General features: G+C 36.8%; 2 protein-coding genes across 2 annotated transcripts in view; both read right to left on the bottom strand.

Annotated features, from left to right (window-relative positions):
- LOC101314703 overlaps window positions 1–4,571 on the bottom strand; it is a 6,773-nt gene extending 2,202 nt beyond the window's left edge. Inside the window, exons 1-9 of the mRNA XM_004307793.1 lie at window positions 4,054–4,571; window positions 3,715–3,963; window positions 3,132–3,217; window positions 2,930–3,024; window positions 2,524–2,826; window positions 1,879–2,376; window positions 993–1,719; window positions 617–847; window positions 364–488 (exon numbers count right to left, since the gene is read on the bottom strand). Of these exons, the coding sequence (XP_004307841.1) occupies window positions 364–488; window positions 617–847; window positions 993–1,719; window positions 1,879–2,376; window positions 2,524–2,826; window positions 2,930–3,024; window positions 3,132–3,217; window positions 3,715–3,963; window positions 4,054–4,554 (2,815 nt within the window). The 5' untranslated portion in view covers window positions 4,555–4,571. The remainder of the gene's footprint in view (window positions 1–363; window positions 489–616; window positions 848–992; window positions 1,720–1,878; window positions 2,377–2,523; window positions 2,827–2,929; window positions 3,025–3,131; window positions 3,218–3,714; window positions 3,964–4,053) is intronic.
- A 3,273-nt stretch (window positions 4,572–7,844) lies between these two features.
- Window positions 7,845–12,655, bottom strand: LOC101314415 (GPCR-type G protein 1-like). Its single transcript, XM_004307792.1, has 12 exons — window positions 12,293–12,655; window positions 12,120–12,220; window positions 11,685–12,043; window positions 11,336–11,414; window positions 11,073–11,152; window positions 10,612–10,704; window positions 10,110–10,136; window positions 9,902–9,988; window positions 9,370–9,441; window positions 8,680–8,810; window positions 8,365–8,534; window positions 7,845–8,180 (listed from the first exon to the last, which is right to left on the bottom strand). The coding sequence occupies exons 1-11, from the start codon at window positions 12,505–12,507 to the stop codon at window positions 8,381–8,383; spliced, it is 1,398 nt and encodes a 465-aa protein (XP_004307840.1). The 5' UTR covers window positions 12,508–12,655; the 3' UTR covers window positions 7,845–8,180; window positions 8,365–8,380.
- Window positions 12,656–13,251: the final 596 nt, after the last annotated feature.

Raw genomic sequence — 13,251 nt, 5'->3', positions numbered from 1 at the left:
AAGACCCTCAAAATTGCGTCTTTCTGTTATAAACATGAACGGTTCATGTTTGACAGAATTCAGTCCGTCCATTTGTTTTTCGAGTTTGAGGGTCTTAACGATTACCAAATTGGCTGAAATTTTGCAGAGATGATCTACACAATATTATCTAGATACTAGACGGTGGAGATGAAGAAATTCGATCGAAAAGTGGTGCAAAAATGAAAATCCGCACCAATGGTCCGCACCAAAACCATTGGTGCGGACGTCCGCAGCTGAGAAAAATCCTATATATATATATATGTATGTATATATATATGTATGTATGTATATATATAATGGCTCACAATATACATAGCACAATACAAGTTCACAATTCCTTACGTTGTGATTTCTCAGGAAGCTGATTTGATGGGAGTATCAGAAGTTCAACGCCACCAAACTTTCCTTTGAGGGCTAAATCATTCTTGATCATTGCATCTATAAGGATCTTGTAGTTCCTTTCGTAACTGCATTGCAAGAAAAAATTTGAGAAATTACATAAAAGGGACCCTACATAATAACCAATAAAGAGAAATATATAATGCAAGGGTAATTATAATGGTTTGAAAAACACAGAATCATGTGTATCCTTTACCTCTCAAGATCTTTGGCAAAGAAATAGAGTGCTATATTATCTTCTTTAACACCACTTTGATGAAATTGCGTTGGCCATACACTTAAACGAGGTACTTCCTTCAAAGGAACTTTGTGCGGAAATTTGTTCACTACTTCAAGTACTTTTGGTGATGCACAAGTCGATAAATGAGCTTGAATACCACCACATATATCCAGAATATTTCCACCTCTTTGCAGTTCAAAGCTCCCCCTGTACAAAAATAAGTGAAGACTGTATTGTAAGACAATGTCAAGACGAGATATACAAAAGAAAAGGCAAATATCACAAAAAGACAAGGATAGACGCAGAGTATGAAGCAGACAAAATTAATAACTAAACAACAAGAGAATCCTACTGCCAGATGTGTTCATATTCTGGAATGGCTGTTGTCTTCGTAAGAAACGACATCCCCATTGAAGCATGTCTCTGCAAATTTCTCATTGTAGACTTCCCAAGAAAAGGAACAACAGAACCAGAGTCTACCACCCTGGAAGGAACCACAGAATTAGCGGGGTGTAATGTATTCTTGTAAAAATCAGAAGTAGAGGTAGAAATCCCAGGAATCGCTTGTCCATCATGCGATCCTTCAGTACACATGTAATTATTCAACATGTTTGATACACACTCTGGAGGAGCTACTTCATTACTTGATTCCATGTTGGAAACGGACAACTCATCACATTGTTCTAGTACTGTTTTCTTTCTGTATATTTCAGGCTTTCGAAGCAAAGCAGCTTGAATTGCATCTTTCAACCTACTACTTCTCGGCACCTCCTCTCTGTAGCTTGTTGGAGGAGAAACATCAGTACCAATATCCTGTGAAATTCCGCTTTTGCATGAATCAGCAGTATGACCAATCTCCTTACAAATTGAACAGAAAAGACCTTTTGGACTGGCAGCAACAATCGGCCTACTGCAAACAGAACCCTCCCTTGTTTTATCAGTTTGATTTGTCATTTCCCATGATCGAAGAACATCTTCTGATTTCCCTTCAGCATCAGAAGGTTCATTGTTAGAGATAATTTGGTTTGACTTTTGTTCAGAAGCAGCACTACACATTCCACTAGTAGGAGAAGATCCACCTGCAATAGCAAACACATAGACGAGAAGTTTAAGTATTTAACACCATTTGATTTTAAGGTACATATATAGAGAAATAGCCAACAAAAAGAATAGGATTTAGGGATAAAAGATAAGCACTGTTGCACTAACTTATTTCCACCACCTAGGCAAGTAGTTACCTGGAGAACTTTGAGCTTCAACACCTTTAAGAGTTAGACCACTTATTGCTTTTGATGAAGTACTTAATTTTCCATCAGATGGTAAAGCCTTATGCTCTCGAAGGCTGCTCACAGATGAAAGCAAATGGGATGCTTGGTCGACCTTAGGTGTTGAAACAGTAGCACTGGATGTGGTCAAACCAACTAGAGGACGTTCTAGTTTAGACAAATTTTTTCTTTCAACTGTGCTCCTCTCTTTTACTTGTTTCACTCCCTTTAGATCTTGAAGAGGGTTAAATTTTGACGGCAGCATTTTAACTTTTGAATCGGGCACACTAGACCGCCCCGAGTCAGGAGATCTAAATGACACAGATTTGCCCATCATTCTGGCTGTCCTCTCCTTCATATCAACAGAAATGTGCTCTTTAGACCCCTTCTGCTTCTGAGGAACAATGTTGTCTACAGGCTTAACCTTTGGTTTGGAATACATGTTGAAAGAATTTGACTTTAATAATGCACCTACAAGCAGGACATATTATGTGACAAAATGCTCTTTAGTATTGAACTTCAAAAGAAAAATAATAAATTAAAAGGACAAACAAGCAACTACTATACATTCAAATGGATGGAAACTAGAACATACACCATGAACCAAAAGCTACTCACCCTTGGCTGTTTGAAGCCGAGGACCGGTTGTTGGAGAGCGTACAGTTTCTGATACATCATTAGTGGTGGTAGAAGTCTGATAAGCAGACTTATCAGACTTCAACTTATCCTTATCCATACTCTTGAATGAAGACTCACGTGATAATGCAACTGTTCTCTTAGGGCTGGATGGCTTTGGTGATCCCACCCGAGTTTCAAGAGTCTGCCTCTTCGAAGAAGGAGCCGCATCTGTATTGTCTGCACGTCTCTTATTAGAGAGCTGTGTGCTCAAGATGGCTTTCTTCGTTCTGTTTCCATATATATCTGTACATTCAGAATTCCAATGCAGAAAAACACATTATATTTCACAAACAACAGCAAGTTGGCATCCACGTCATGAAAGCTAATTAAATTCAATCTGTTTTACCTTGCTTTTGGTTTTCAGTTTGCTCAGCAAACTTGCATTCCTCACAAAACCAATCACCTTTAGGAACTCTCCAAAGCTTTTTTCGCATGCAATAGCTGATTTAAGGAATAACAATGTTACAAATCTTGAGCACAGGAACAACATCAACATAAAATATCACCAATAAAACCTAATAACAGAGAAATGCGAAAAAGACTCTTACATGTGTTCTGCACCATCGCTACACCTACTACACGTGGCAAGCTGTTCTTCACGACCGGCGTCCCCACAAATATCACATACCTTTACCTGTTTAGGATAAAGAAAGAGAAAACAATTTAGTTTTTAGGTAATAAGTACTGAGAGGGATGCTATATGCTAACAAACACTAAGACGGATGCTTCCATACACTAACAAAAGCTACATAGTAGATTTCTCAAAATAGTGCTATTAACATTAAAGTATGGATGTGCACTTTGGGTTTCTAGCTGAAACGATAGAGGTAGTTCAAGAGGGTAAAGCAATGGTACGTTAACATTTCTAATTGAGGAATCATGTGTAACTAGGAAATTGTCGTGTTAAGGTATATAAGGTCCTCGTTAGAGTAAAGTAGGTTTTCATTTGAGTAATTAAGTCCTAAAAGTGGTAATTGTGTGTCTGTCATATGTTAAGGTATTTTATGATTTCCAAGTTTGAGAACCGGAAAAAGAAGTGAGGGGGTTGAATTGCGTCCAATAAGACACAAAAACAAAGGTTTCATACAGAAGATACATGTGGATTCTGTCAGGAACAAAAAAAAAACTTACATCATGCTCCACAATGTCTGATTCGTCACTGTCATCACCATTGACTGATTGCAAAGGCTGCATAGCAGCTGTTTCAACCATCTCGCTAGATTTAATATCCTGTTCACCATGACCTGAACATTTCAAAGCTTCCTGTTTTGGGTCTTGGCCATCATCACTGGTCTCTGATTCAAACTTTGGACACATTTTTGTAGAGACCTCCAAACCTTTATAAGATCCAAATTTCTGGCTAGTAGCTGGTAGCCTCTCCTGCAAGCGAAACGATCACCTCCTACATCAGTAAAAGTGCATTAAAGGAAATACGGTTAGCAATTCGAGGATGGGAGAATCATTTAAAACCTTAGATATGCCACTTCCAGTGCCTGCATCTTTTGAAGGCGGCATATCTGAGAAAACTGAATTAGGTGGCTTTCCAAATTCTTCAGGGCCTACACTACCAACTAAAGCTAAACTACAAGAAATATTCTTCCTCTCTGCATTCCTGTTATGATTACTGAATGCTGCATTTGTATCATTCCCTTTACTTACACATGATATGTTATCTTCATGAACTTCAACAACTTTAGAATTGTTGTATATATTAGGAAGTTTCTCAACACCTTCTAAATCATCAGAAGTATTAGAAAACCTTAGGGGTGCTCTGCTTTCAGCATTTTCAGACAAAGAATCATAACTCGAATTGACACTAAGTAGATTACTTGTCTCACTGGTGGTATGCTGTAAACTTTCACATGCCCTGCTCTTAAAAGAAGACGAATTATCACTCACATTGACAGAATAATGATTTGCACCACTAACATGACAGGTTTCATCAAATACTTCAGCAGGCTTTGACCCCATAAGAGCTCTACTAAGATGCAAACAAGCACAGTGAAGAACAGCACAAGGTGTATACCCCAGAGTCACCTCTCATATGAAGAATATGCTTTTTTAACAGGTACAGATGGCACCTGATATGTACGATATATTAATAACAATGGAGAATAACTTATTCTAACTAACCACAAGAAAAGCTGTACATACAAAGACTAAAAAACATTGACCTAAACGCTAAACTGCACGAACCTGAATTACCAGAAGAGGCAACCCTTCTACTGCCAGTCAAGGTTCTAACGAATCAATTTACTTAATATGCTAAGAGAAACTATATCACTGTCTTCAAATCCTATCATTTATCATCTATCCAGAACTCCAGAAAGCTTTAGTTCTATGTTTTCAACTGTTGTCATAAAAATATATAAACCACAACTATATTGAATAGGAATGAAACCAGTGACTTCATGAAAATGCATACATTTGTGAAGTCCACCAAAAACATTGGAACTAGTGGGGAGAAAAGAAATGTTAATTGTAAAACGTTGTCAAATTGGTAATTTACAAATACGATTCACGGCTACTCTCCAGACAGATGCCAACTCCTACCATTCACAGAAACAACCCTAACATTCTTCCACATAGTTAACAAAAACAACCTAATCCAGAAGTTTCATTAGGATATTCTGAAAATAAATAGTTTGATAAAGCGGTATTGGGTGAGAAAGGAGAAGAGGTGAACCAAACAAGGCAAATTGAAATGTAAATGGCATCGTGGTCATATAACAGGCTCTTGCATGCGATTAACTCAAGTGTGATGTTATAGGAGACATCAAACATAGACTAATTTCAAGTTCCAGTAGCTAATTATGCCCTGAACTAACATCAAACTCTATTTCTATCTAAAGTCAAAAGTGAAGCAACCAAACCCACAAGGCAAAATAGATGCTAATTCTTGTAAGACAGAAAAACCCTAGCGATGAAAAATTAAGACGATAGCCGATAGGAAATAAAATTGAGCGAGGAATTGGATCGTACAAAAGGAAAAGGAAAAGGGAGAAGAGGGAAACGTGCCTCTGGTTTCATACGGCAAAGCTCATCGACTGCCACCCAGTTATCTAATCAAACTCCGTCGGGGTCCAATTGCAGGAATCCCTCGCTTCTCTATATCCCACAAATTCAATCGACTTGAATATATAAGCCCTATCTTTCCCAGCAAATGTAGCTTTCAGGCGAGGACCACATGAACATCATGTGCTATATACTACACGCAATACAGGATCTCTGATTTTTCTTCTTTTCTTCTTTTCTTTCACACCAAAAAAGAAACGAAAATACTTGCTTTCTTTTTTATCTTTTTTTTTTATTCTATATTAGCTAAACAATCATTTAATTTACATTATTCTAGTCTTTTCTCCTAAAACAAAAGTGTAAACATCTAAAGTCATATAAAACGGTTTATAAACCCGATTTAATTAGCCCTGAAATTAGACAGTGCTTAAAGACGTCACCTATAATCGACCGTTAGAACAAGTTTTAGTCCCCAATGAGTAGGAGAACGCGACGGTTGTTGCAAAACCCGGGATGTGAGCCCACATCCCAGGTAGGATGCTCGTCGGTGTAGAACTCGGTGGTAGTAGCAAATATTAAAATGTAAATTTTGAAGGCCAAACGGGGGAATGTTTCATGTGAACAGTACTTCCTTCTTTTGGTTCATGGAAAGAAAGCATGAAGTGTTCATTTCATGCATTTGGGATGTGAAAGGAAATGAAATAATTGTTTGACGGAAGGGTAAAAGGGAAACGTGGTTCTTTCCAAAATCCTAAGGAATAACTTTCCCTCCTTCCGATCCTTTGTTACTCACAATCTATCTTTCGATAACTGGTAGAGCACATAAGCTTAGCTAGGTGCCTTGCTTTGATTAATATTAACAACTTTCCGATTAAATTTTTCTTATGTCACCAAATATCAAAATTAAAAGTTATTAGAAAATCTCATTTTTCTTTTCTTTCTATTCGCAAAAGAAATTACTTTCATTTTTGCAAACTAAATGAGGCCCATATTGTTTTCTTTAACACTATCGTTGTTTTATTAGAGAACATGCTTAAGCAACTAGCTAGTGAATAATATTGCATGAAATAAAATACTCTATCTAATACCATGCCAATATATAGACTTATGTGTCCAAATTTTTTATTTCCATATGCTTGGCAATCTAAATACAGTAGATCATGAGACCGTTAACTTATTCGTGGGTGGCTTGTATCTACTGCCTCAATCAATTGAGTTCAGGGTGTCGGAGTTCTTTTTGTATGAGAATTCTTATGTATGGATGTACATATCACGTGGCGGTAGGATAGATCAGTTTAAGTACAAGAAATTGTATGTCTATATCAAAGTTACACTTTCTTTTTCAGGGAAATTATAAACTGTACCTGGAATACCACATGGTATTTGGTCCCCTCTAATACTATTGGTCTAAGTGTTTTTATCTTATTTTTTATTGGTCTATTTATTTACCTCTATTTTTTTTCAACCCCCCTTTGTTGGTCCCCATAAGAAATTGAGTTATATGATTGGTTAGGAACACGACCTGGCAGTGTCACATGGTGTTCTGGGTATAAAAAATAATTACTCTATTTTTCAATAAGATTAGATTCAGTCCATGACTTTTTGTTTTAATCATGTTGGTCCTTGTACTCTCAAACATCATCAATTAAGTCCAAAATTTTAATACGGCTCTAAAAATAACATAATTTATTGACTTGGAGCTAATATAGGAATCCACGTTTGAGCTTTTTAACTTATAAAAAGAGCAAATAAACATTCTAATGATAAAAATACATCATTTTTTAAGGACCAAACTCAACCATTTTGAACTAAAATTCAAATTTTAGACTTATATGATGTCGTTTGAGAGTAAAAAGACCAATGTGATTTAAAAATAATAATCAATGATTAAACTGATTTTAACATTAAAGTTTAAGAGGATAAACTGAACTTAATTGTTTTTAGGAATATGTTATATGACTTATATCCATGATATTCTTTGTATATATGTGTTCCTATTAGCCGGTCATACCGTCACTTTGTAGGCCTGCCATAAGAATCTCTCGTATTATCTTTTCCGTAAGACAAATAGATTGACACCACGTGTGTTGTTGACTGTGAAACAAAAGTGCCGTTCAGATCATGGTAAATATTATCTCATTATTACCATTTACCACGACATTGGTTATGGCAATTCATAGACTTACTGATATATAAAGAGAAAAAGGAAGTCTCACAATGAAGAGTTCCGAGTTGAGAGATGGAATGGCTTAGAATCATGGCAAGCAAACTCTTTTCCCTTGTACTTTGGTTTCTTTCTTTGTCAAAATTACAAGTTTAGGAATATCTGGTTAGATACACATACACCTACTAATTCCTGTACGCACACTTGAGTCTTGATGAGCCACATTTTATGGTTTGCAGATTTAACACCACATTTCTCCCAGTCTTCGACCTCCAACATTTATGCATAATAAAAGCAATTCAGGTTTTGTTAGCCAGCAAGGCTGCATTGTCCTGTGTGTTTCTATACCACTGTAGAAGTCTTCCGGTAACGAGCGCAACCAACCGCCGTGGAAGTTCACCACTGCTAATGCCTGTACCTAAAGGAATGAGGTACTTACATTGCAAATTAATTATAGCCACTGTAAACTAACCACGATTTCTAGGTTTTTTTTTTTTTTTTTTTTCTACATTACATTTCTTATGTTTTATCAATCAAATGCTCCTAATTCTGCTATACAACAATATTATGTTCAAAATTGAAAAGGTAGAGTTGTTACATACTTGGCATTAAATCACATTAATCGATTGGGTGTTTGTCAGCTTGCCGAGATGTATAATGTGCAGAAAGCAACAGCAGAGAAAGGAAAGCACTGGCCACAAATATAGCATCAAACCAACGGTGATAGAAGTCAAACTGAATATCTCCACCCAAAACATCTGTTATGATCATCCTGCCACAGTAAATAGCTCAGGCAACACAATCCAATTGAAACTCATTCAATAGCTTGCAGGTACCTAAACGATGGACTGCACACAATGAACTCTAGGAAAGAAATTGTGAAAAACAGAAGTCAAAAGAATTAATAATTAGCATACCTGTACTCAGTTGCCAAGCTTTTTCTGATCAAAAGAATAGAAGACACAAAGTACATTCCCATAATTTCTGACAGAAACAGTACGACATTGCTAGAAGATCCACTTCCAACTCTGGAAACTGCAAAAAAGAACTGTGCACAACAAAGACAGAGAGTTAGGCCAGAGAATATCAGAGGATAGAGAATAATGAAGTGCTCTCTCCTCATGCTTCGATTAGATTATCTTTAACCATGCAGAAATAAGAAATAGCTTGAGGACATTCAAATAAAAATATATAAATAAAAGAATAGCTTGTTTCCATAATGTAACTTCAATTGTATCGAGATTGCTTGACTTCCTCTTCAAAATTATAATTTTTGTTGTATCTTGTCATGTGATGTCACTAGGACTGTCCAATTAATTACTAGCATGCACAAACTCAACTACTCAACCATCCTGGAGATAATAGCAAATGGCTAATCTCTTCAAGTCTTTCTACTCCTCACTTTCATCCAATGTCTACGCCAAAATTTCTAGCAAGTTGCAACCCAATGAGATATACAAAAAAGCAAAGCATTTTTTTTTTCAGAGTTCACAGCAGTGCACACTGCACCACATTATGAAAGTATGTCGGAAAAAGGTCAAACAGTGATTATTGTTTACCAATGCAAATAAGTAAACTAATGAAAGAAGGAACATAAGAAGAGTTACCTTCATCAAATTTGTCAAGAATCCCCGTACTGATATGACAATCAACATTCCAATGAACAAGAGTGATATATACTGTCAAAAAAGAGAACAAAAGAAGGGTCACAATGTGCTCAGTAGTTTAATCCATCAAGCATCAGAACAATTAATCATAAGATACAACTGAATATGTACACTCTGTAGCGGTATAAATGACATGTGAAAACTAGCACATATTAAAACTAGACCCTAAGCTAGGGTTATAATTGTTTGGAAGACTATCATTTGGATGTACTCTTGACTCTACCCAATCGCAGGTACTAGTCATTACAGGTCACACAACATAGCAAATACTAAAAGACAGAACTGCAATTTATGCTCATCAGTAGAGTAAAAGTCTAAAATGTTTTACCTCATCAAAAACAGTAATGAAATCAAGGTTGCTGTCCAAATTTAACAAGATATATTGAACTCAAACTTTTCTCTCAAGGGAAAAAGAAAACCATGCCTAGAAAACTTAAATACGAATGCAGGTGTAACTGTTAAGCTACCTAACCTGTGACAATAACGCTGCATTGATGCCAATGTCAAAAAACTGCAGAAATATGCTAATCGTCATCGTTACAGGATCGACAGAGCCAGCCTGTGAAGAATCTTATCATTACATACGCAATTCAATCGTGGAAAGTAATAGTGCTGAAATTAGAACACAAATATAAGAAAGTAAACAAATGTATTAAGCAAAAGATGAAAGCAAAGAATACCTCCTTGAAAACAACACTTTGCAGAGACTGCAAAGAACAATAAAATGAATCAGGCACTTCTTCAAAACTTAAATCCAATATTAGGGAGTTGAGAGAAGATGTTTGCGCAAAAGTCAAAGATAAACGCCAGAAGTAAATAACACAAATTATAAATTGTATTCCACATTTCCACACATCAACTCCCATATCACATGTATAAATGGATCTCATTTTTCACAATATAAGCCTCCCCAATAACATTTCATGACATATGATAGATCTTAAGCTTCTACAATTACTGAAGAATCTACCTTTTAGCAAAATGGTATTACAATAAGGATAGGCCATTAAAATCTACAAAAGGTTTAGATGTGTTTTGGACAACATAAGTGTCCAAGTGTTGCTTGATCCAAAGAAAAGCTTGGACATGTGTAAATATTAGATTCTCCATTAGCATTAAGGAACAGAAAATTGGAAGTATCATTATTGCATACAACCCCGTAAGAGAAAAGTATGTTACTACCTTAATCATTTTATAAACACAGTAGATTGAACATGCATAGCCAAGTAGATTCTGCATATGACCTCTCCAGGTACGAGAATAAGCCGCAGCCTCCTGTCAGTAAGAACAATTATGTTTATATGCCTTCAATCAGGTATAACTTTGGAAAACAAAAATTGTGTCATCAGTGGCTTATATAATGACTCTTTTCATAACTTCCAATCAGTTATACTTCAGCACTATTTGGTCATCCAGAAAAAATCTTAACTTCTATATTGCATGCACTTGAAGATTTAACATGGGAAAGCATTACATCTAACATTTATTTTATCATTCAGTATGCTCTTGAATAGCATGTAGACTTTTTCTTTTTTCTTTGAGAAGGAATAGCATGTAGACTTGTTTTTAAATAACCTGTGAAAAATTTACACCTAAGAAGCAATTCCGCAATGGGGTCGGTGTGAAATCAGATAGAAGTAAACCTTTGCTTGACGAAGTTCGTATATTTCCAGGAATAGCTGCTTCGAAAGCTCTTCTAATGATTGCACTTCTGCTTCCATGTCTTTGTATATCTTCATAGAGAGAGAGAGAGAGAGAGAGCACATCATGAGATAACATTGCAATTCTTAGAGCATATCAGTGAGATAAAACTAAAAAGTATTTAATGGTTTTAGGTGCATGCAAATAACCTACCTATAAAAGTATAAAAGTTAGAAACCATGGGTAAAAGATTAACTCTACCAACCTTGCTCCTTCTGATCCTCTTGCACAGATCGCACAACAGTGCCAACAATTCTTTTGAAGAAAGATCTAGACTTTAATTTCTGCAACATATAAATTTAATGAGGCAAAACTGGGGCTTGGGTTTATAGACAATGCCAGTGACTAGGAAGTAATAGCATAACTAGTACAAAATTGAACCAGGGACGCAAGTACCGGAACTCTTGATTTTTGTATAATTATGTGTACATTGCGCATATGTGTAATGGTTTCAGGTTGAACATAGACAATAAGATTATTATGGTTTCAGATTAATGTAAATGGTTGATAGTTGAAGAAAGAAAGGAAGTATATGACAGTGAAGGGTAAGTAACCTCTTGGGATCCTTGAATCCTTTCCATCTCCATCTGAGAAAGAATGATCTTCTTTTTCTTAGTAATACAACTCTCGATGGATTGCATGAGCTGTCTTTCCAAGGACTTGATCTCGGAATCGTCAATCTCTCTGATGAAGAGAGATAAGTAACTGTAGGGGAGATTGACAGCTCCAAAGCCAGACAAGACGGCCATGACGGTAACGCCAATGACACCAATGCGACTGACGAGTTGAGGCATTGTGAAGAAGCCTTTGTCAGGGGAAGGCATAGGGAAGTGAATTCCCATGCGCCAGAAAGCGTAGAGGAAAGCCAGGAGGAACAGGGCGGATCCAAAAGCGGCGCGCTCTTTCCGGAGTCCTGAGATGAAAACACGAGCATTCTGAGAATCACATAGTTACATATTCAAAAGGGCCAGAGAGAGAGAAGAGGGTACCATTGTTGCGAAGCATGAGAAAACAGTGGTAGTAAGGCAGCAGGAAAACCAGTAAGAGTATGAGGCAAAACAAATCGAGCTTCCAGTTGAGCCATCGGGCCCTACAAACAAACAAAATTCGAGGGAGATTCCATTACCCGGAATACTAGGAATGATGAAGGAAAAGAGTGTACCTCTGGGAGAGAAGGGGGATGATCTCGAAGAGGACGAGCTGCAGCAGATTACAAGAGAAGGCGAAGACGACGCTGAAAATGATCTGGACTAAGACCCTCTTCTCTTCGTACTCTTTGTACAGCCTCCGGTTCAAGAACCACAGACCGGTCCAACCCAGCAGCCCCAGAGATCCCAGCGCTACCACTCCCTCCCATATTCCCCAACCCCAACCCATCTCCCTCTCTTTCTCTCTTCTTCCTTGTGCAGATCTCGCACCGTTTACTCTACACTTTTACTCTTTTACTCTTTCGTTTCTCGCTCATAGCAACCAGCAGGTCTCTGATCTCTCTATTTCACATACATAAAAATAACACTAGAACTGTTTATTTAATTATTTATTTTTCTTCTTTTCTAAACGGCCAATTTCTTCTTTGTTACGCAAGTTAGCTACAAGTAAGACAAGGTAAAAGACCCAGAAATTCTTCTGCACTCGATGCATTTTTGAGAGTCCAAATTTTTTTATTTTTTTTGATTGAGGAGAGTCCAAATATTTGCACTTTTCAGTACAAACATATTTGCTTTGTAACATGCCCTTAAGAATGAACCTGTTCCAACACTCTTTAAGAATTGACCTTCCACCAAATCTTGAATTCAGTGATAGGGATCTTTGTTGTTGGAGGAACTCTCATTGCTTCATGTACTAAAATAGGTGCCCGCGCTTTGCCGCGGAGTTTATGTTTGTTAACAAACTTGAAGGATCAGAGATAAATTGAAGATCAGAAGATAGATAACAGTAAGTAGCAATACACATATATTACACTAAAACTGGAGCCGTTCAGTTCAAAATATTAAGTGCTCCAATTGTTCTAGTCATAGCAGCAGAAAGCAGAGAGCATGGTCTGGAGCATGATCAAAAAGTTAATTCCAGTTTTGATTATACAAAATGCTCTCATGTGTGTGTTATCTGCTGTTAGCCAAA

Source organism: Fragaria vesca, linkage group LG7 (genome assembly GCF_000184155.1).
Source record: "Fragaria vesca subsp. vesca linkage group LG7, FraVesHawaii_1.0, whole genome shotgun sequence".
In the NCBI taxonomy this organism is placed as follows: Eukaryota; Viridiplantae; Streptophyta; class Magnoliopsida; order Rosales; family Rosaceae; genus Fragaria; species Fragaria vesca.
The sequence above is the reverse complement of the archived record's forward strand: the minus strand, read 5'-3'. Positions and strand labels throughout refer to the sequence as shown.